The sequence below is a fragment of the Leuresthes tenuis genome, unplaced genomic scaffold (assembly GCF_036924035.1).
Source record: "Leuresthes tenuis unplaced genomic scaffold, fLeuTen1.0.hap1 SCAF_20, whole genome shotgun sequence".
Taxonomy (NCBI): Eukaryota; Metazoa; Chordata; class Actinopteri; order Atheriniformes; family Atherinopsidae; genus Leuresthes; species Leuresthes tenuis.
In genome coordinates, this window is record NW_027325374.1 from 9,397,287 (window position 1) to 9,421,374 (window position 24,088).

Below are 24,088 nucleotides of genomic sequence, written 5' to 3' on the forward strand. Positions count from 1 at the left end.
TTTAACTGAAAACAGGCCTACTTGTTTACATAAAATACAAATGGCAACCTGCATGTGCCAACTCTGTATTTGTCCTCATAGTTGCTGCGTTTAAAACATTTGCTTCAGCACATTGTCAGGCAGATAAAAAGCAAGGCCCTATCAATACTTGAGAATCCAGTAAATCGTTCCCTAAATGTATAACTGCGTGACTAACTGACGTCTTCAGACGTCACGTCTCCGTGGGAGAAATATGATGCTGCAGATGATGCACGTGGTCTGTTGTTTACTTCTTCTAGTAATGTTGGAGGTGCAGTCGGACAGAAGGGGGTGGCGGTGGATTGTGAAACAGTTTTCCTAGATAGAGTTACTCAGTACTTGGAAGAAGACCCCCCTAGACCGACATAAACACAGGGAAATGTCGAACTGAAAATTTCCCCTCTTCTAAACCTCTTTAGCTCCCACGAGACCTGAACAGTATGTACAGTTTGTTTTGTTTGACAGCTCGTGCGAGTCCAGCGCGCGATCCTATTCTTGCTCTTTGTTCTCTTCGCAGGAGTTTTCAAGTTCGAGTCTTCTAGTATCGTCAACAAGGCTGTTAACCCTGCATTTTGTAGTGAGCATACTCTTGAAGGACAACAACAATGGTTTAGCTAAAAAAAAACATGGGATTCACTTGGAATAATAGCGTTATATTTTGTTCATAGCTCACTTGGAAATGTTGGAAAGGACATGCTTAAAGTGGCTTTTACATCTTATGCTCTAATTTTTGACTGTGCTGATTCCTCGAGCTGCATTGCCTTTACAGCACATGCTGTGTGTAGCTGGAATGCAAAGCTGACATAGTTCAATTTTCTCTTTTGTTTTCCAGATAAATGCTACAATGATTCAGCTTGGGAACCTGTTCACCCACTTTCACCTGAGCTCCAAAGCCTCAGAAAGCGCACAAAGCCAGAGCAAAAAGCAAATGGCCACACTGCCTGACTTTTTACAACATGTCGTGTAAGTGTTGGTTTGAATGAAACAATCACTTTGTGAAATTTGTTTCTGAGTTGCGCTCTTTAATGCCTGTGCCTACAGGGGTCGCAGATTGGATAATTAAACTGAAACAAGGGCTCACTATGACAGTCTTAAAAATTCCCTGTTAGAGAAAGGCTTGTTGTGTCTAGCGAGCTTATGTAACAGCATATAGCACACTCTGTGCTGATTCATGGATGGCTGACTGTTCTATTTGAAATTGTAGTGTAGTTTGCTTGCATAATCAAAAAATATCTCTTCGTGGTGTAGTCTTTGAATTCTGTAATATTCTCTTGGCATATCAAATGTTCTGCCTTTGCATTGACACCTGTGACTAACAATTTAGATGTCAATAATCTTTAGTCTGATTCTGCTGTGACAGCAGCAGATCTTAATATTTCAGTTCTCTGGAGATTATTTTGAGCTTGTTGCTAGCTGGATAGAGATGGTTCACGGGCCAGAAAATGAAAAATTTGTTCCAGGCACTCTGAGAGATATTCACAGGAGAATACAGGTCTTAATTCTTAAAATATAAATGTGTCATTGTGTGTATGAGTGAAGCAGATCACAGTAAAAGTCAGAGAGCAGCTGCAATGGATGTATCAGAAAACTCCAACTGCTTTGCTCCAATGGAGTTTCAGTATCATGTGACAGAGTCAGGTTTTCTATCTCTGAGGAAAGTTGGACAGAATTCCTGACCATAACACTGTTTGTCTAAATCCAGGCTGTAGCCTCCTGTCCAGCGCAGCACCAACATTAACTGACCTAAAAATAGTGTCTCGTGTGGTTAACTTTTAAGTGGAACGATTAATATGGGGTGATAAACTCTTTAAGAGGCAACATCACACTCCACCACCCTGCTCCGTTCCGCTTAGCATTTTTACATCTTTCAGCTCGTTGTTTTGTCTCATTGTTTTGTTTCACGCTCTGTTCACAACCTGCCCATCAGAATAAACTCTGTGACCACGGTGGACTGTTAAGCAGGTGAAGAGACAGATATTTTCCTTGATTGGAGCAAAAGCCAAAGTATGGCTGAAAGTAGAGTGAATGCTGCATACATATTAGCTTTCTGAACTGATAATCCATCACCATCAGGTTTGATGCTTATTCAACTGCCATGGTCAAAATTAAATAGCTGATGCAAGTTTTAATTTAGGATTTTACCCACACAGTTTACATTTTTAAAAATACGTGCATTGTTATGTTGTTTTTATTTAATCCTTCTATGCGTTTTCACTGTAGGAAACTCACTGGTCTGAGGAAGGAAGACGTTTACTGCAGTCTTCGTATCCCTGACCAGTTTCAGACAGCCAAGAGTGACATCGACGTTGTTATCCTTGCAGGTTTGAATACACAATGAAATGACATTGCGATAAAATGTGGATTGTGGGATGTGAAGTGCAGTCAAAAAGATCAGAGACGTTGTCTATAAGAAACCATCAAACAAAGCCGATTTAGATTTGGCCATATTCCCTATGAATAAGTAACCTCCTGCCACGAGTCTTTCAGAGTAATGTTCTGTCCTCCGCATGTGTGTGTTTGAGATTTCACCTCAAAGTGTACAGATTCAAACTGACCCGATGAGAGGCCTTGGGAGTACGACCAAGAGTCTAAACTACAGTCAGCCTCTAAGGAAAAACATTTGGCACAAACAGCCTGAGCCAGCATACACCTGCACACAGAGTGACAAATTATATTTTTCTTTGTTGTTCACCACAAATTCAACTAGCCAAGTTTGTCTCTCTGGGACTTCTTCTACGCTATCAAAATTCAAGTTGACGGGTTGCTGTTTTTGCTCAGTGTTAACATAAGTCACGAGTGTGCAGCGGTCAGAGCGAGTCGTTCAGGGAGTTTTACCATTTTTGGCAGTTTTGTTTTTTGTTTATAGATAAGTCTGAATTTTTGATCAGCCCTTTCAGTCGAGTGTTAACCTTCTGCAGATGTTTAAGGCCATGCACTGTTGGGTCAGCAGGGAGTTTTCTGAAAGGGCGTTTTGTAGGGCAGTGTAAGAATTTTGCTCACTTGTGTTTAATGCTGTCTTTTTCCTAAGGCCAAGGGATCTTCTGCGTAGATGTAAAACCCTGGAGAGGGACAGTGTCCGCTCACAACAAAAACTGGCATGTGCAAGTGAAAGAAGAGGACCAAAACTTTGTCAACACCTGCATTGAGCAGATTGAAGATCCCCTTAAAACTCTCATGGTAAGAAGACTCAATTAGCTGATATATTGTGGGGGGAAAAAAAATCCTTAAAATGTCAAACTGTCTGACACACTTTAGTTCAAGGTCTAACCAATTGTCCAGTTCAGTTTCCATACAAACTGCAGCAGGGTTAAGAGACTCTGAGTCACTGTAACAATTTATATGTAAATTTCAAACACTACAGCAGGGCTTCCTAAACTTCACGAGTGGGCACTCCAGTAATTATTTATGGGGCGAATGGGTGAGGTTGAAAGCAGACAGGTGCCTAAAAACAGCTGTCATCCTATGTGCCTGAGTTTGTTGGGAGTCATTCATTTCCATTTCTATAGGTACTCCATTTGAGCCTGAAGCTTGACAGAGGAGAATAGCGATAAACACAAGCTGCACCATTGAAATAGCTGAAATAGGTCTATTAACTTCATTAACTACACAAAGCAGATGAAGCTCAACTCTTTGTGCTAATTTGAGGATATATCATTTTTAAACATTGGTTCCTATGTGATTGAGGTCATCATTTAAAAAGAATGCAACCCATAACACTTCCTTGCTTGGTTGAACTAATATTGAAACAGTTAGTAGGTTAATCTGTTATCAGACAGCTGCTGGAAAACAAATTCAATTTTTCACTTTTATGTGTTTTTGCACATTTTGTTTTGCATATTTTGCATAAATTAGCTGGATTAACTTTAAGTCTTAAAGTCCATTAAAAGTGTAATTTTGTAGTGTAATCAAAAGTTCTCATACGTTTAAAATTTTCCAAATGAAGCCCTCATACAACAACTTTACCCCCCAAAAATATGAGCGACAATCTGAAAAATGATTAAAACAAGAAGTTACCAAAAGAAAAATGTGACCATAATTCAGTGTTTTTGATATTTGATGCTGCAGACGCCAAAGATATTGATAAATACACTCCAGAAATGGAAAAAATAAATAAACATAATCATCCATTTCCTGGTTGTTGTTTTGCTGTCTCCACTAGACCAAAACAGCCAACTTATGTAGCCATTTGAAGAGGAGTGGAGTGCCTGTGCGCCACAGTCTCTTCTTCCCCAGGGTCATCTTCCTCTCCCCAGACTGCACACTGGATGACGAGCTGATGAAGAGGAAAGAGCTCGTCTCCCACAGCCAGATAGATGACTTCCTCGGCTCTTTCAAGGAGGGCTATATGGCCTGGATATCAGATGCTTTGACTCCCTCATGGATCTCAGGTGAGTGGATCATTAGAAGATGTATGTTGATACTTAAAATTGAACTGATATTCTTATTTACTGCAAATATCTTCTTCTTAAAAAAAAAAAACAATAAAGGATCCATATTATTGTGTTTTTGTTTTCCACTGTAATGTATTCCAGTGGAGGTTAGGATTAAATGAACGTGACTTCTGACGGGAACACTACCAGCTCAGCTTGTGTTTTCTGTCCTGCAGGTCATCTGTCGTACAGGCAGATGGAGTCAGTGCGGGAGGTCCTTAGGAGGGTGGGAACATGGGATCTGTTACGGCTGCACTGTGGCGAGCAGCTGAAAGGAGACTTTCAGGGCTGCCAGTACATCGCGCTCAACCGCCAGGACACGGACACACTGGAGTTTTCCAGAGTCAAGACCCTGTCTGCTGACTCGCTGTGGACTCTGCTGGGACACGCTCCTCAGGTTAGTCTGCTAACCTCGCTCTGACGACTGTCAGTGCTGCCTGTAGCTGAATGTGATGTCAGTGACTCTGGTTCATGTTGAGCATGAAACCCAACATGAACCAGCAGGTGGCAGTAGTACTGTATGATTGCCTCATTCAGCTTGCAGTTGTACTCCTCCTAGGAGTCAAAGGGAAAAACACACATTTTATTCGTACTAAAGGCAACTGAACATGATACCAATTTAATGGTTGTTTGATTACATTTTGGATAGATTCTTTTAGAATTTAAGAATCCTACTTGAACATCAGGTTAAGTGTAATAAGGTTTGGTGCCATTTAGAGTAATTTAGATAAAGGACATTTCTGGCTTCAGGCTGTGTTCAACTACATTCATACCCTCAGTCTTTATAAATGGAGTAAGTGATCTATTTTCTTAAGAGTTGTTTGTTTCACTGTAAACAAAAAGCTGAATTAGTTTTTTTTTTTAATTTTTAAAATGCTGTTTACCTTCCACCACTTTAATGGTCACTCGGGTAATTTCTGTTAACACTCCAAGTGTTAATAAGTACCTCAACTCTTCAGTGTCTCATTGTTTCATTAATTAATTCTGCCCGCCTGCAAGCCGCTCAGTACTGTAGCTCTCTTGATTCAGTAGGAGAAAAACAAGCTAGTTACTCACTGAGAATCAGTGAAGTAGATCCACATTCAGTTTATGTTTTCATGATTATTTTTCCAATTGCATTGCGTGGGAATAAATAGATTTGGAACTGAGTTGGTTATAAGTTCAGTACACTTCAGATGACCTCTTAGTGTCAAGTTAATGTCAAAGTTGCTCATGTTGTAGTTTGATTTCACTGTTTGAAGAATAAACGGATAAATATGGTATATTTGTAAAAATTTATATCTAAAAATCATTCACAAAAACATTTATTTTGTTTGACTGCTGATGGTGCATCAGTCCCACTTGTCAGTTAATTTGCTGAACAAAGTAAATGTTACCTCTTCAAGACCAAGGAGTATGACCTCGGCTCAGCATCTATTACCGATTCACACCCACCCTCAGCACCCAAACACTCATCCTTGGCTTCCCGTACAAGCCCACTCAGGCTTCAGTTTGCCCACCCCCCAACACCCAGACTGTATGCACTTTCCCCACTCGCCTCCAGCTGCTGTGTATTTGATACATGACCCAGCAGTCATTAGACAGTCTCCAGCGGGCTCTTTTCTAGCCTAAGGGGACACGCACACAGCGACAGCAAAATATATTATTTTCAAAGAAATATTTGCAGACGGAGGCACTGCAGGGAGAACTCTCAAAACATGTGGCTTTGAGACTATCTGTTAAATAAGCAGCTGATAAGTCTGTTTTACAAAACCAAGTCCCACGGTCCATTCATTTCAGCACTGAGACCACAGAAAAAGTAGATTTATTTTTTGTCCAATGGATTAGTGCAGTAAACTGAAACAATTTAATCTCAATGGCTGTGTTACCTACTCTCTCTGTAGAGAAGAATGCACTTTACTCATGTGCAGCAGCTGCAAGGAGAAGCTGGGGGGTGACAGAGAAACCTAATAGCTCCCCCAGGCATATTTTCAGGGCTAAGAAATAATGCATGCTTTTGATTTGTTACTTGTAAACACACTGGCTGGAAGATCTGCGATATGACCTACGGTTTCACTCGAGCATCTGTTTGCTTGTAAGAAGTGGCATCGGATGCATTCACAAAGCCGCTGTTTGTGAGGTGCGTGGTGTGTGTTCTGTGAACTCGGACAATTACTCTGCAGCGAATGGGATGTCTACATGCCCCAAAGTGGAGAATGATTGAGTAGAGTGCCTGTAATTTATTAATTATGGTCTATATTCTTAGACCACGGCTCTGGCTTTATTCAGTTTGTATGGATTGAGGGGTAATTATAGTGTGTGTGTGTGTGTGTGTGTGTGTGTGTGTGTAAAGGAGTCATAGAAGGTCTATTCATGTCACGATTTTGCAGGTTACTTATGTTGTTCATCTTCATGTCATCTCCTATTCGGACATTTGACTGTTTCTCGAGGCCTAGTGTCAGTTAATATAATCCAGTTTATTCAGAAGGAGCACCTGAATTTCAAAAAGTTCATAATTGCAGAGCTGACAAGAATTAAGTTCCTTCAATTGTAACATGACTATACAGCCATGTCAGATGATTGATAGAAGCAAAGCCACCGGGTGAAAAGCTAGAAAGTCCCAAAAATATCTCATCTGAGCTAATAGAGACTGGTAAAATAAATCCGATCTCGGTTGCCAGAGCTACACCTTGTCTCCCTGACAGGCTGCAGATTCCACATAATTGCAGCTTGTTAATTTAACTCCACCCTGACATTCCTCTCCGTTTGGCCATCTCCCAGGCTGCACGTGTCACAGGCCTGTAATGGACAGCCTGGTGCGTGTCGCGCTTAGCACAAAAAAGCCAGAGAGGAGAGGGGAGACATCAACTGCTTTGTGGTGATAATGAATGGAGGCACACAAAAGGCCAGGGGCAGGCCATTTACAAAGTCTGCGAATTCTGCTGGCCTAATAGATCTTATCAGCAGCCACTGTGGCTTTTTGGTTTCTTTTATGTAGGGAAAAAAAATAACATTATTAAACCATTTTAAGCAAATGCAAGCAGTGTTACTCTTTACTTAAAAATAATTTCTTATAATCATTCCCAAATATGTTCCATCTCATATGTATTTATGTACCTTAATCAAAAGCATCTGTATGAACATGTATGTGTAATTTTTCAGAGCACATGCAAAAAAAAAAAAAAAAAAGATTGTTCCTTTAAAGTCGTGGCACTGATCATGCATTTTGATTGCTAATTTCAGGTCATCACTCCCACAAAGTTCACTGTTCGCTGCCTTCATCAAGTGCTCAACCGAACCTCATGGAAGGATAATTTGTGCACTAAAGTTTCGCAGAAAAGTTTTCCGCCTGCCCCAGAAAGAAAGCGCTTTCAACGGCATTTTACAACACAGATGAAAATTGTGTGGAAAATTAGCACCAGGATGTTCGTGTAATTGCAGGATCGCTCTTGAAAGAAGACTGGAATTGGAAATAATTTGCACCAGAGTGTGTGTAGGAAGCTACAGAGGATGCAATTACACAAGCGAAGCGTGGTGCTGTATCATAAGTGTCTATTATGAACTAGTGAAGACACGATCACTCATACAGTGGAAGGCAATGATAAAAGCGCCTTATTATAACATGTGATTAAACTTGGTAAAATCAATTTCTTTTACTCCAGCACTGAGCCACAGTGAAGAGTCCCATGGAGAGATTCTGCATCTGTCAGTCTGAAGATGACTCAATGTGTTTTCTCCAAATTCCTCTCCCAGCATGCAATACCAGTCATTCTGGAGGGCCCTTCAAGCCCTCTTCTGTTAATTTAGTTATACATCAAACACTAGGGTTCATGTTTTACACATCCCTACTTAACTCAGGTGGAGCTTGAGTTTTAGTTAATTTGAATACATGTTTAAAACAAGGCTTCTAAACATTACTATTCATCAGAAAATAATTTCATTGAATGTAAAATGAGCTGAGTTCACAAGACAGAAGTTGTTTCAAGCCGTTTATCTTTGTCACAAGAATGTATACAAAATGCAAAAACTAAAATATAACAGTAAAAATGCACCAACAGGGTGTGTGACGTAGTTACGATAGATATTATTTCTTTTAAGAAATATCTACTGTTTCCATTGAATAAAAAAAATTTAAAGGAAACATAAGATCATCATTGAATTGAATGAATGTGACACTTTTAATCAGACTGCTCAGAAATTAAAAAAAAAAAAAACTTAGCAATTTAGCAGGTAGTTTTTATTTCCCCTTGCTTTAAATAGATATTTAATGAAAATATTTTATGTTGCCTCTGAAACAATTATTATATTGGCAGAAAATCAATCTGCAACTCTTTATGCCTGAAAAATACCACGTTTTTTTCAGTTTCTTTGGAGAAACAAATGATTTCTTTGTTAGACGTGATAATGCATGTTGGACACATCAGACGAGTTATTCTATCACTTTAGTTTGGGCTCTGGAGAACTATTGTCAACAATTCTCTACCGTATTATAGACAAAACGGTCAAAATGGAAAATCCAGGCTGATAATGAGAATACTAATAGTTGCAGGCTTATTGATAACATCATACAATAGCAATTGAAAGGCAATGCTCTATGCTATATTATATTTATTAAGATTCAGGATTTTTCTAGTTAATGACTTTCTGTCATCATCAAATGTGACATTAAACGGTGGCTTTGGTATCTGACTGGAACCTTTCCTTGGTTAGGGGCCAAGATTTAAATTTAATCTCTGCAAGCTCAGTTACTTGTTTTGTGGATTCAGGATATTACACTGATCCCCACAGAACAGGCTCTAAGATATGATCGATAGGGATTCATGAATAATGAAGAGGACCGTGTGGAGCAGAGGCACTTAATTACAGCTTCAAAAGCCATTCTCGTTAATTGAGGGGAATAAAGGTGGTGAAGAGGAATGAGCAGCGACTTTCAGTTTTTTGTTTAATCGGACTTTCTTTTTTTATTACAGCTAAACCTGACATCAAGAACACACTGCCTGAGGTCACCATCTTCTCAAACCGACGCATTTTGATTTGACATATAATAACAAAGTTTGCTTTGTGCGCTGTACTTTTCCCTTGACCATATTATGAGCAGACTATCGTTCATTTAATGTAAAGGCTAATGTGCTGCATAACCAGACGGTGTGTAGCTGCTGTGTGCAACAGATACAGTATATAATTGACAGCCCTGCCATCTGTTACAGTTATGTGAAATTATGGATAAACTAGTTAACAGACACTTTGGCCCATTGTCTGTTGTTTTGATAATCACCCTTAATAACGGACGGCATCAATATGGTCTTTAAACCTGATTTGGGGGTTAATGGAGTCAGATGGGGACAGTCAGTGTATGCTCTGGGGGTAATTTTGTTAGAGATGTTCGTAAAGAGCAAATTAAATCAGTCATAGATTGTGCCCTCTCAAGTCAGCCAGACAACCAGACCCATTGAGGAAAAAAGGAGGGGATTCATATTTTAACCTCTCACAGAAAATGCACTTATGTGGATGGAAATAAAGTCAGACCTGGGTGACTGGATGTAAATGGTTATTGCCGAGAGTCTAATGGCTTCCTGTTACCTCAGACTGGCTGTTTGGAAGCATGTACTCAGAATTTAACCATCAGTTTATTTTTGCATTCATGGCTTTAGACAAATGCAATTATTGATATGGGCGGTAATGTCACCAAAGTTAGAGTTTAGGCATCTTAATGGATGGCCTATATATATATATATATATATATATATATATAGCAAGTTATGATATTTGAGTATTTCATGCAGGAAGTATTGCAGAGATGCTTCTGACATGTTGTTGGACTTCTGTAGTCCTGAGACAATTCCAACATTACTTGATTAGGAAATAATTGTTTTAACAGTCACCAGATCCAGATTCTCAAACTTTGGAAATGACAGGTTTTCACTGACTTGTGTCATAGCAGATATTATATCTGTAAGTTTCATTTACTTGATCGATCAAAATTTGCTATCTGGAGATGTCAAATTTGGCTTACAAATTATTTTTTATTTAAAATTTTATTTTATTTTTTTACAAATTTATGACTTTTAAGTTGCAATGTGTAATTTAGAGATGTCAACTGGCAGAAACGCAAAATAGAACGTGTATGTATGTGTCCATTGGAGTGAAATATAGAAATGGAAACAGCTGTGATTTTATTACCATAAGCATTTTTATTTTATTTTATTCACAGAGAAGCCAAAGGCTCTCCTGCTTTTAGTCAGTCGTGGTTGTATGGTTGGATAAAGCAGACAAACCACACACAGGCCTTTTGCTTTTTTCATTAGAATTTAGTTTCTACTCCATGCTTGGAGACAGAAGTGAGGCAGGAGATATTTAGTTGGTTGCAATGTGTAACTTTGCCACTATCGCATTGAGTTCTCTCTTTAATCCTTTGTCCTCTAAAAGCATGAGGCGACAGTGGAGAGAAATTCTTGCTTTAAACAGGAAGAAACCTCGAGCAGAATCAAACTCTGGAAGACCGGCCATCTGCTTTGACCACTTGTGATTGAGAGGACAGGAGAGAGGGATCCAAAGACACCATAACAGCAGGCCAGGGATACTTGCTGAAAAAGGAAAAAAGAGAAACACAAGTTAATGAGAACAATAATTTAATATTATATACATGGAGTTTAAAGAAAGCAGAGTAAGGAAAGGTGTTTACTGTATCACCAGATAGGCAGTGTAGGGCTACAGCAGCATAACTAAGGAATGATTTGGTGTCACCTGAGCTATTCCTACATATAAGCTTTATCAAAATGGAACACTTTTAGCCTAATCTTAAAACTAGAGAGGGTGTCTGCTACCCAAACTCATACTGGCAGCTTGTTCCACAAGAGACGGGCCTGATAACTCAAGGCTCTGCCTCCCATTTCCCTTTTAGAAACTCTAGAAACCACAAGTAAGCCAGCAGTCTGACAACAGAGTGATCTTTAGGGAAAATACCAAACTGTGAGATAACGCTAAGATGTAATGGAGCTTGGCCATTAAGAGCTTTGTATGTGAGGAGAAGTAGTTTAAATTATGTTTAACATTTTATGGGAAATCAGTGAATAGAAGCCAAAATTGGAGAAAGTTCCCTTCTCTGCAAGTTCTCATCAGAACTGGTTCTGCAGCAATTTCAGAGTAGGTGGAGGCTTTTCAGAGACTTTTTGGGACAGCCCAGTGATCAGGAATTATAGAAGTGACAAATGCATGAACTAGTTTTTCTGCATCACTCTGAGACAGGATGTTCCTAATTTCAGTGATATTTGCTGGTAAAAGGAGGTAGTCCTAAAAGGACTAAAAGGTGGTTCCTCAGAATACTACAAAGCCAGACAGTGTCTTCCTGAGGCTATCAGCTCAAAACATCACTGAAGTTTTGTCTGAATGCAGAAGCAGAAAATTCAGTTGTCCAGGCACATAACTCTGTGGAACTCTGACTCACTCTGGTGTGTGAGGCAGATTCTTTGTTTGTATGAACAGAGTTTTTTATGAACAAACTGGAATCTATCAGTTTTATGTTATTTGAAGACTTTTTAAAAAAAAAATCAGTCTAAATAATGAATTGGGTAATTGAGGAAATACTGTAGCGAATCGGATTGTAAATCAGCAGGTGGGGATGCACAGACTCATTCTCAAAAATCCCGGTGGCTATTTGATACTTTTGTCTCATCAATACTGAATCAAATTTAGCTTTGAAAGCTGACAATCAATTCAGAAAGTAAAGCATTTTCTCTCAAGTCAAATTAAATTTTTAATTCATACCCCTTTCGACAGATTTATTCAGTGTATTCATCCAAGTAGCCAAAACCACAGTGTTTACCTAATTGCCTCGCAAAACAATTTAGGTCTATTTCTCTGATATTTTGTCTCTTCAACAAAGATGCTCGGTGCGCCCGATTTGTGTTCCTCAGTGTTCCTCCCCACCTGTGTCTGGTGAAACGCGGCGTTCAACAAAGGGTCTGTCGTCTGAAGCTGGTGTGGCGTTACGCTCACTCAGAGTTCAGCTGAAACACGGCACCCATGGCTCCAGGTAAAATTGCCCCGCTGACTGATTCCCCGCTGGGATTCTTTGACTTTATCAGGGGAAGAATCTGAACTTCGTGAATGGCAATACATGCAGGCAGTGACGCATCCCTACCCAATTACACAGTTCTTCTCATTAATCACATTCGTGGAAGTTGTCAGGCCATAATTGACAATCATTCCTTTTAACGACAAACAGGTAGGTCTAAAATGTGTAGTTACAATGAAAAATCCACAATATGTGTTTGTTTTATTTTATTATTAGAATAAGTCATTTCTTAAACTGTCATTCCACTAACTGGCTCTGCATCTGTGCCATAAACAGGCCAACAGGGGATCAGTAGCGGCTTTTTGAAAGGAGATGTTTCATTTTGGATGCAAAATGAGCTGTCGTCTTGTGTTTAAGAGGGTAAAAGGTGAACGGTGAACCAGAGGCAGGATTTCTGACTATTAGCAGATGGTAAATAAGAAGAGGGAGTTTGTCTTGCTGAAACGTGAGGAGTGATGTCATTCACATGACTCCCTCAACACTGAAAGTGAGAGGCAGATCAGGGCAGACACCTTTAGGTGAGCTCTCAGCCCTTTGTGTGACACCCAGCCTTAGCCCCAAGGGTCCTGTCCTCAACATGAAGTGTTACATGCTCACACAATCGCACCAACACTGAGGCCTGTTAGTGCTTGAAATAGTAGTGTTTTTTGTGTACTTGTGGACAGTTCACAGAAAGAGGTGATATATTATTTTAGTAGCTTTCGATCTGTCCATCTTATCTTGTTGGAGATAGTCTGAAGCTGTGAGAAACTGCATTTAATTTTAAGGATATCATTGCTGTCTGGAAATGTTGTGATTGGGTGTAACTGCCTCTTTTTGACCTGTGATGACTGAAGAAATGTCAGATGTTTTATGTTTCCCTAGTTGTGATATTCTTATTTCTCATGCAGCTATGATTTATTCTTTACACGTGTCCTGACTTTGTCTGTATCACCATGTGTCTACTGTTAGTTATCTACTGCTGCTTTAGCCTCTGCTTGTCTTGGCCAGGAAATTCTTGCAAAATTAAATCTCAAGAGTTGTGTTTGAAATAGAAATTTGATAGGCTTTAGATTGATATTACTCTTTGATGATCTCTTCTGTGTCAGCACCTCATTTACACTTGGTTCTTCTGCTAAGTTAGGTACACTATTGTCTCGTTGTCTTGTCTTCAAGCACGGGCCTGAAGTGGCTGAGAGGGTGATGTGCATTGACAGCTCCTTTATGTGATATGCTCTCTTTGCTGAGTAACACCTGGCAGACAGTTTATCCATACTACTTAGAAATCCTCTTTTTGAGGTTTATGTCAAAGATGGCAGCATTCTTCCTTTGTTTTTGTTTTTTTTAAAACACAACATCTTTAAGTGTTTTAATAAATCTAGATCATACAGCACTGCTGTGTATCTTATCTGCTTGATAAATGTAATTAGTAGTGAAAGAACATAAACTTTCTTTAAACTTTTTAATTTAAGCATAAAAAAATAAAACTTCCTTCGAGCAGCCAATAATAATGACTGTTGCTATTTAACATTAACTCAACATTGTGAGGATTCTGAAGCCTTGATGGCACCATGTGTGTTTCACAATCTCTCATTCTGTTCAAACTAAACGAAACAAGTAGTTTTTGTCCTTCTGTTCAGGTTTTAAAGACCCAACAGAAGCAGCATTGTGTCTGTCTCTCCGCAGTGTCACAGAAATAGAAGTACTCAACTTCAGTTCCATTAAATTAGTTAATTGCTGATTACCAGTGATTACGCTTGCCAGTAATTTGTTAGAATAATTCCTCTCTGATGTTTTTGTCTTGATTTATATGCTTCTGAGCAACCAGCTGTCATGAAGCTATTTTTTTCATGCTTCCCAAATTAATAGACACTCACTGACTCTGAAGTGTCTGATGCCATTGTAGTACAGGGCATGTGGCATTCGGCCAAGGCTGCAATATAAGACAACAATTGTTTAGTTTCCCCACCCCCATCTTTCTCTCCCTTTTAATGCACACTAATAAGTAAGTAAATGGTAGAAAGATGTGTGTCTGAAATCGCAGTGGCCTTTGTTGTAGATAATTAGGTTAGCAGCAAGAGCGTGCAGGTGCTGAGTGTGTGCTGTGTGCTTGTGATGTGTTATCGACTTGCTCGTATTCGTAGGCTGTCAGGGGTGTCGCACTTCCCATCAGCCCCTAGCTCAGCAACCTCTTCACTATTAAAATGATCACTTTCAATAGCAGACAAAGGAAAGAGGGAACATATCTAGTGCAGGGTATTTTCCCCACCTCTAATGCTTATCTGCCTTTTGATGTTGCCGTAATAAAAGGCCTATTGGGCTTCCACAATGACCTGCAAAATGGACAAGGGCCGATATACTGGGCTCTGACTGTCACTAGCATTAACTAAAAGGCCCAGGCATTATGGAGAGTCTGGGATGAAAGTACATAAAAAAAAAATAATTGAAAAATTGCCTAATGCTAAAGTGAAAGAAAATGGAACTGTGAAAAGGCACTGTAATATTCTGTTATCCCCTGTAAATGCAGCCAAACAAGAGATGCAGCATGGCATTCTTTTTTAAATGGATGTGGTTCAATTACCTGCATGTCTAAATCTAGTTAAGGCTTCCATTGTCAGGCTTGAAACATAACAGGCAGTTTTGATGTAGTGTTAAAGCGTATTATGCCCTACAACCTACATAAAATCCCGAGAGGTATGACTCCATTCAAGATGTGGAAGGGAATTAAAGCTTGCGCTGAGAACAAGGTTAATTTAATGTTTATTCTGTTTCAGACTTCTGTTGAATAACTGTTGTGGCACAGATGCTCACTATTTTAGTAAGCTGATGGTAAAGGTTACATGTTTTAAGTAGTTCCTTGTGAGTATTAATGCTTCACTGTCCATTGCAGGGGGAATGTTTTTTTTCTTCTACCTGGAACATATCGTACCACATCAAGGATTACTTTCTTATACCTCAAACTGGAATGGACCTCATGAGGAGGCACGAAATTTACCATTTTGCTAACTGATTAATCATTATAGACCGTTTAAAAGCAGACATTTCACTTTTTGATATTGTCAGATTTTCAAGTGTTTGCCAGAAGAAATAAAAGCTTTGAGAAATTTAGACTACATACAGTGGTCAACCACAAGATCACAACCATGAGTCCAACAATGTGGAGATTCTTCTGGTGACCCCACACACCGTTCTGACCTGTCGGAGCATGTATACACTGGTGGGCTGTGATGTCTTAAGTGAAAATAATTTGATTCTGGTGCTCTCGGAAAAGAGAAGTCGGTGGAGCTCATTAGCATATTCTTAGAGCCCCACTCGCTCGGTCAGGAAGAAGTTTGAGAGTCACGACCCATACAGTATTAAAGGCTTGCAGGATGTTATTTAATGGAAAAAAACTTTAAGTTATACAATTTTCAAGAAAATAGGTAAGTTGTTGGGGGATCTGCTAGAGTCAGACTTTAATGAGTAAAAATTAAGAGTGGAGCCTTCATCAAGTCCTCTGGATCACTTCTTATGCTAGTTGAACAGAGACTAATGTCAAAGAAACATTTAGAAACTATTTTTATTGTAATCTAAATGCCTCCAAAGCTTTCACATCATTATCAAAGGTAGACCTTTTTTTTTCTTAGATAGCAAATGATGAAAAGGTGCTCTAAAAGATCAACATTTTTATCGATCTTCTTATTAAAGTATATCTTCCTTTCAACAAGCCAGAATCAGTAGATGAACTATTGTTGCTCTAACGGCTCAGCAACTAAGCAACAGCTTGTAGCTTGTTGTGGTTAGAGGTGAAAGGCGAGAGCGTTTCCTTGGCTCTAACCAAAGGTCAGGAGGTTGCAGACTGGGTCACGAAACCCTGGAAATATCCTTACTTTTCTGAATTTAATTTTCACTTTTCTCTGTTCTTCTCTGCAGGTAACAGTTAAAATGTTTAAGCGTGGCTCTCACGGATGGCTGGGTAAATCCCTGAATGCCACCACAACCATACCTTCAAACACCTTTGTGCTCTTCAGGATCAGCGGCGAGGAAGCAGATGCCAAAATCCCAGCGAACACCATTCACAGCATCACACTCAGCATATGACAGGATGGTGTGGATCAGATAATTGAATGAGTCATCACCGCGCATTCTGAATAACTGTGCAAATGCAAAAAAATCAGTCTTATCTTTCAGCATTTCCTTGTAATGTGTTGAAGTTTTGTTGTTTTGTACTAATAATGGGTGTTGCAAATGTCTTTGTGAGAAGCTGTCTTGGAAAAAAAGTCCTTTTTGCCTTTTTTTTGTAATTCTACAGTCCTTGCTGGCGACATTAGGCTAATGATGATGATTTCAGACAATTTGTCTGATTAACTTTCTCTTGTTTAGAATTTCCAGGGCTGGCCCACCCTCTCTACTAGCCATTAATGAATCATTATGCATCTGATCGTGTCACGTCAGTTCAGGCCACAAGTGTTAAATGTGTTAATTGTAGCAGTTAAAAAGGGGGTGGCCTCTGGTGTGACAAGGACTGAGCATGTTACTCCTTCACTGGGTTTAATGGGAAGCTATTTACAGTCTGTTTACAGAGTGTAACTGTAAGATGTTTTATTAATATGCTCCACAGTTTAGAGGAGATGATAACGCATTCAAGAGCACACAGGCGCAGCCACCAGCACCATTCATATCTGTGTCTGAGCCACTTTCCATCAGTTACCAGGCTTACACAGCTGCGCTAACAGCTAGCAATTATATTTACAGGGCCTGGTAGTGGCCAAAATGAAGTTATTTCCATCAAGATATCAGTGCCTTTAGCTAATACGATAAAAGGAACTCTGTCTGTTGATAGTGTCCCTTTCCATGGCATCTCTACCTGAAACATCATTATACTGTACTGAGGCTCTTAAATTTTCGAAATTTCTGTGTACTGTTTTACCTAAGGGATAGATCAGTGGTGCTTGGACAACAGCACAGACTCCTCCGGTGGTGCAGGCAGCCTGGTAAGAGGTGTCAACCTTGCTTGAATATCTAAGCTTTTTTATGAATGTATTATATTTGCATATTAAAAGTAAAGCAGCTCTCAGGAACTTCCCACAGCACATGACAAATAAAGACACTATCGGATCAAAATGATTAAATGAATGTCAATTTGTGGTGGGTTTATTTGAGTCTTGGTTTAATTTCATTAAACCATTCTATTGTTGTTGTGTTTTTTTCTTTTCTTTTCTTTAAACTTAAAGCACTTTCACACTTAAAGCCAAAATAAGAAGCATGATTTTTTTGACTACACTCTTTGGCTGTTTGGTTTGTGTGTTTTCATGTTTGTACTGTCTGATTGTCAAATAAAAGATTAGATGATGTACACTGTTTGGAATGATGTGGTGTCCGCCGGGTTTCTGTCTCTTTATAGTAAAGTCTGGAATTATCTCACAGTCACCCGATTTCAATAATTTTGTCTATGTCACCACCGGAGATGTTAATATAAGCACTCAAACATAGATTTTCAGATTTCAGAAATCAGATTTTGACAAGGTTGAATAAAACTATTGCATTAACTGGTGTGCAAAGTTGCAGTGTAACATTTGGGGCAATATAGTAAATATTGCATTAGGGCCTTATTGCGACAAAATACATGTTTTATTTGGCTTACACTGAAAGATTTATATCCAAGGACCCACTGGGTCCCCATCCTCACCCTCCACTATGTCGCACCAACATGTAAGGTTTAAGTACTTTGTTTGGAAAGGATTCAAGACAAAGATTGCCTGAAGTTTGGAACCCATGGATATCACCAAAGAATTGGTTTCCTGCTTTGTGATTCTTTGCCAGGCCTTTGACATAGATGCATTCGCTTCACTGTCGACTCAATAACTGCAAGGTGCCCAAGTTCTGTAGCTGCAAAACAAGCCCAAATCATCCCCCTTCCATCGCCATGCGAGAGGGTCAGGATGGGATTTTTGCTGATACGCTGTGTTAGGTTTTCATCAAACATGATACTGCGCATTATGGACATCTCCAAACATCTCCACTTTGGTCTCATCTATCCACAGAACAATGTGCTTGTGGTTTGTTCAGATTTAACTTTGCCAACCTAAACCATGCCACCATGTTCTTTTTAGAGAGAAGACGTTTTTTTCTGGGAACCCCCGAACATGCTGACACCTAGAGTCATGTAGCTCTTGGGTTTTACACAATTTCTCTGAGTATTGCCTGGTCTGACCAAAAACGCTCTATGGAATGACTTCCACTTGTAAATAATTATTTTCACTACTGAATGATGGACTCCAAATTGCTGGAAATGGCTTTAAAACCCTTCCCAAGTTAATAGGCAGCAAAAAGTGTTTCTCTAAGATCGCCGCCGATTTTCTTCTTCTTTGACATTGTGTCAAAGTTAGTACTGAAAGAGGGTGTGGTTTGCACTTGTTAACAGCCTTATATGGATGGAACTATACATAGTACTTGACTGTTTCCCAGGAGCTATAGATTTCTCCTCACATCCAAGGAGACCGGTGGAGGATTTGTATTAGTGAACTTCATATACAGTCATTTGTCACTAGTGGGCCACAAGGTTTCTTCAAAGCCTTATTAAGGAGATGGAGGGCATCCATCAACAGCTCACTGTGCTCTTTGAAAGCATGCAGCATGTCTCCAGCATGGTAAAAGACTGGAGATTAAGGATGGATGACTGGCCACAGGGACAAAGAAAACCCTGTATAGCAGCATGGTGGTGACTGGGAGGGGAAGCTGAGCGGAAATGGACATGGAGATCAGACCAGAACACAGTGTGACAAGGTAACAAGGTAAACTGATCCAGGCTGCAATTCCTCTGGATACTGAATCAATGAAGGTTCTGTTAAAATGGAAATCCAGCTAGATATCAAGTTGAGGTGAATCCATGGTAGAATAGAATCAGCAGTAAACATACACTTGTCCTCTGCAGTACACACATATATGTGAAGTAACCTAAAGCTGAGGCCTCTTATCATCTGTAAGGTCCATGCTTTGTTGGTAAACTGTGTCCAGGAAGTAAAGTGAAAAAGACTATCATTTTCAGGAAGAACAGGTGTTAAACTCCAACCTCTGGCCATTCAGCACAATCCCCAGGGTTGCCAGGTCAGCTGACTCATTTGACCCTTTCTCTGTAAGAACATAGCACCCTGGCCTGGCCGCAAAGGACTGATCTCTGTCAGATGACATTTTTAGGAACAGCCACTCAGCGCTCCACCACAACACTGTACATATGCTAATGCAGGACATGGCCGTTTCCTGTCCAAAATGTTGCAGCTGAAACTCCTTTCAACTGCTTAAACACAAATATAGTTTGTCATTTCAGCATTGAACATATTCTACAGTTTGACCCCATTATGCAAACGCTCCTTTCTTTGTGACTTTGCCGCTTCAACTCGACTAGCTCAAAGGTTATGACCAGACTGATGTCAAAACGCTCTTTTTAAGCGTAATATTTTCTGAGATGCAAACCTGTTTCATCTGTAAAGGGCTCTAGAGATGAAATTGTGCTGCACTGAGAGTGTAACCCTACAGGAAAAGCTAAATTTACTGTAAGTGGGGAAAACAGTCAGGAATGACTCTGACTGTGCCTCAACATAAACACTAAAATGTCTGAAACTACCTGTGATTTTTTTTATTCAGCCATTAATTCTCCACATCCCTCTACATCTCCTATCTGCCTGTAATAACAACCACTTTCAATTTCATAAATGTGCTTTTCCTGAATAGCTAAGGCTGTACCGTAAAAGCCAAAATTTTGAAAAAGCTGATTTTCTCACTTAAATGACATATGTCATCTTTCTTTGCCCAAGTTTTTGAGATATTCACCATAGAGATTTTCATTTTAACCACAAAAATAAATAATTTCTGCACTTCTCACATTACTGACAAGCACATTTTTTGAGAGTCTACAACCATGCTTGTCATTTAGAAACCAACTTGAACTGAATGCTACAATGCAGGTTTTTGGCAGGTGTAATTTTTACCATATTCAACACTTCAGTTTAGCATATCAGAATCCTAAAATATAACTAACACAAACCCAAAGTACAGTAAAGATGATGGGAATGCTATCATTTTGTAAGTATTTGCTCAGAAATCACAGGACAAACCATGGAGAACTTTAGAATTTGTCTTTCAAGGGTTGTGAATGTCTGTATTAAAGTAAATGGCAGTTCATCAAAAGCTGACTATACAAAAACAAACAAATGTCAAACCTTGTTGTGCTCGAGAGAAGTCAGAGGTCATCACAAGCATAAGGATACATTGCATGGAAAACATAATTGTCTTGTGGAATAAATATTGATTTACTGAAGAGCAACGTAGTAAATACCAAGTACACCACACTGTAAATGTCCTCTGTATCAAGTGGAAATCTTATTTGACCATTCATTTTTTCTTAACCCGAACCATATGTGAGTATTATTATCACAGAAATGTACTTGAATTATTTAAGAATGGAAATGCTCATTGCAGAAAAATGATGGGCATTTTGTGGATGTAGTTGGTTAGAGTGGAGCCCATTAAAACTGTGCAAAAGATTGTCAAAATAATCTTCTAATTTTGATCAACTACATTTTCTCAGTGCTTTTCCATAGAAATCTTAATTTATCAGGTCCTAATTAACTAAAGATATCACATCCATAATTGTGAGTATTGTTTATAATTTGGAGTGGGAATACAAAGTGTCATAAAAAAAGAAAATAACCAAGTGATTAAAGTTAAATTGGTTTTAAATACAAAATTAGAGTAACTGTACTTAGATCAATTCTACCACTTTACTACATATTATGTGAAGCCACCCAGTAGCTTTTAAACAAATACTGGAACCCATGAAACCTCGTCGTGAACATTTTTCACTCAAAAACTCTAAATTCAGGAGTTCCCAAGTTCCCAACCAGGGGAGCCAGGATTCCTTTTAGGGTGAAAAGATGATCAGTGAAAAACCTGCAACAATCCAAAAGAAAAAAAAAACAATTAATCGATTAAACAGCCTGTCAGAGGAATTTACATAAAGCAAAAACAGTTGGGAGCTACTGCCGTACAACAGTAATACAGAGGTAAAGGCTTAGCATAGTTTTCATGAAGCAGTCAAAGAAACATAAGAGGAGAAATGATACTGAATAAAATCTACAGTAGCTGAATTTCAAAAGCAAATAGTAGTTAAACAGCTGTGTTTAACCCATTAAGACCTGATAAAACATATGGGTATACCAGCTCCATTTTCAGAGGACGCCTCAGCTCTTAATGGGTTAATACAGAACTCATGTGTGAGAGGGTTAAGAGGGCTCATAAGAATAATGGACCAATGAAACACAGTCAAAAATCTCTGAATGCATTTTACAATAGGATAAAGTGTAATTGTGGCTAAAATACAACTACACCCTACATTCTGCAGGCTTTTATACAACCACTAGAATGTGATGATGAAAGGAGACAAGCAATCCCTTTTATGCCCACCGACCTCTGTCCTGTCACCATTACCATAGTGGCGAACGGCTGTAAAGCTCTCAGAGTGTGAAAGCAGCAGGATTAAGAAGAGTTAAAATGTTTTTTCCACCTCATGCAGACATTCAAAATTTAGCATCATCAGAACTCTATTTAATGCTCTATCAGTTTTTCATGCACCTCTGTGTAAAAAAGAAAAAAAAGAAAAAGAAAGAAAAAATTGTACCATTGTGTATTCACAAAATAAAGAAATAGGCACAATGGCAAATGCAAGCTGCAGAAATTAGCCAGGTTGTGAAGCAACCCTCAAAGGCACTGCACTTGTAAAAACCTACAGACCAACAAAAGACATACAAGGGTGAATGAAATGAAGCTTTCTTGCCAATTACTGTTGCAAACATGACCACGGTGGGGCTTTCTGTGCTTCACACAAGCAGTCTTTTCTCCTCTCATACCCAACTATTGAGAGGGATACATTAGTCGGGCGGAATGGATGTATAGTGGAGAGGTAGCGGAGCAGAGAGTACGCAGTTATACAGCTCACTTTACGCCTGGTGTTTCAGACCTCTCTCGTGATTTTGCTCAGAGTGCATGGACACAGTGTGATTTTTATCATGTCGTTTGCTGTTTATTCTTTTAAGATGCCACAAAAATTGAGACAAAAAAAAAAAGATCTGCTTTTATCTGCCAGACATAAAAATGAAACTGGTATGTGGTTAATTTTCCTTTTTTAAATCTTTTTTAATCTTGATTTAATCTGAAAATATTTGCCCACTCAAAGTTTTTAAGACTTCTCGGAGCTGTTAGAGACCTTGTATTATAGCAGTTTATATACAGCTTATTTCCAAATGGTTTCTTACTTGTTTAAGAAGCATTCAGTTACATTAACTACATGTGACAACTAAAGCAACCAGCAAAATGCTTGTTGCGCTGCAACACTAATATAATGCCACTTAGATGCTTTTGGACCACCTCAAATGAATGGTCAGGTCTTTATTTTCAGAGCAATCCCAGCAGGCTCTGTAGGGTTGCAGTTATGCGCACATAAATGGCGGGTTAATGCTGGGAATAACAACATCCATCACACTGTTTCATTAGCACTGTCCTCTGACCTGTTCCACATAATGTTGTGAAATGTGTCAGGTGCCAGATTATTGAGAGGCATGATGATCAATACATAAGTCAAAAGAGTGCTGCGTGTGATGCTGCTGGCAGAGCTGCAGAGTAAAGCTCCATCCAGCAGTCTGCTGCCCGTCACAAAACTGAAAAACAAATGGAATTGCCCAAGGCAAGAGCCATCAATAATAATATAATGTGCGGACGATGATGAATTAGTACCGGACTTCTCAATGCCCTGCTGCAGTACATACAGAAACATTATTAGATGTGCAAATTGATCTCTGCATTCACATTAGTTGGTCTAATCTCTATCTGAGTCAATGGGCAAAACACTTTTTCACTTTACCGAATTCAGAATAGTTAATAATGTCCAATAATCAAAAGCTGTTTATGAAAGCACCTCTTTTTTGTGTCATTGATTTGGCTCCATAATGCACCGCAATCACTGATCACTCAGACAGAACGCACTTAGGAAATGTATTTTATATTCAATAACATAGATTTTTCCTTGCTTAGCCACAGGTTGGAGTTCAAGCACATGCTCAAAAAAATGCTTTTCCACGTCCATAATGAGTGGAGACATTGGAGAAATTGTTATAAAATGAGTTGTTTCTGTTTTGCCCCAAAACACTGGTCATATTTAACATTTTCTTTCATTTTTTATTCTACTGACTGTCAGTTCTAGGATGTTGTAGGTATATACAGTATATGAGAATGGGATTGTGTCGTTGGTTGGTTTTAAATCTAATTATGATAGTCTTCCAGCCATACAACCAACCCGATCTTTATAAATGTAGACATATAAATGGCTGTCATTTAAACCATCGCCCTGTCATTCTGCTATATCTGTATGTCAGTGCATTCTATATTTCTTTCAACCTGTAATATATCTTATTCAAATCAAATAGAAAAATTTGCAGTTTGAATTAGATTGTTGTTTTCATTTGAATACACTTTAATCGTTTATCAGTTTTGGAATATACCTCTGAAGTTTCCATTTTCTTCCACTAATGTAAAAGGTTGAATTCACTCACTGAGAGTCCCACAATCCACATTGCAG

The 24,088-nt window shown here is 39.0% G+C and overlaps 2 protein-coding genes across 3 annotated transcripts in view; both read left to right on the forward strand.

The window, feature by feature from the left end:
• Positions 1-24,088, forward strand: part of LOC140278195 (carbohydrate sulfotransferase 15-like) — a 234,996-nt gene that overhangs the window by 112,521 nt on the left and 98,387 nt on the right. The window lies entirely within an intron of this gene.
• LOC140278796 (uncharacterized) lies at positions 289-17,742 on the forward strand. Of its 2 annotated transcripts, none has more exons than XM_072373881.1 (7): positions 289-456; positions 851-981; positions 2,239-2,339; positions 3,047-3,195; positions 4,178-4,406; positions 4,625-4,845; positions 16,393-17,742. In XM_072373881.1, the coding sequence occupies exons 2-7, from the start codon at positions 863-865 to the stop codon at positions 16,558-16,560; spliced, it is 987 nt and encodes a 328-aa protein (XP_072229982.1). In that variant the 5' UTR covers positions 289-456; positions 851-862; the 3' UTR covers positions 16,561-17,742. The 2 variants fall into 2 exon arrangements, with proteins under 2 accessions (XP_072229982.1, XP_072229983.1); XM_072373882.1 differs by having other exon boundaries at positions 16,491-17,742.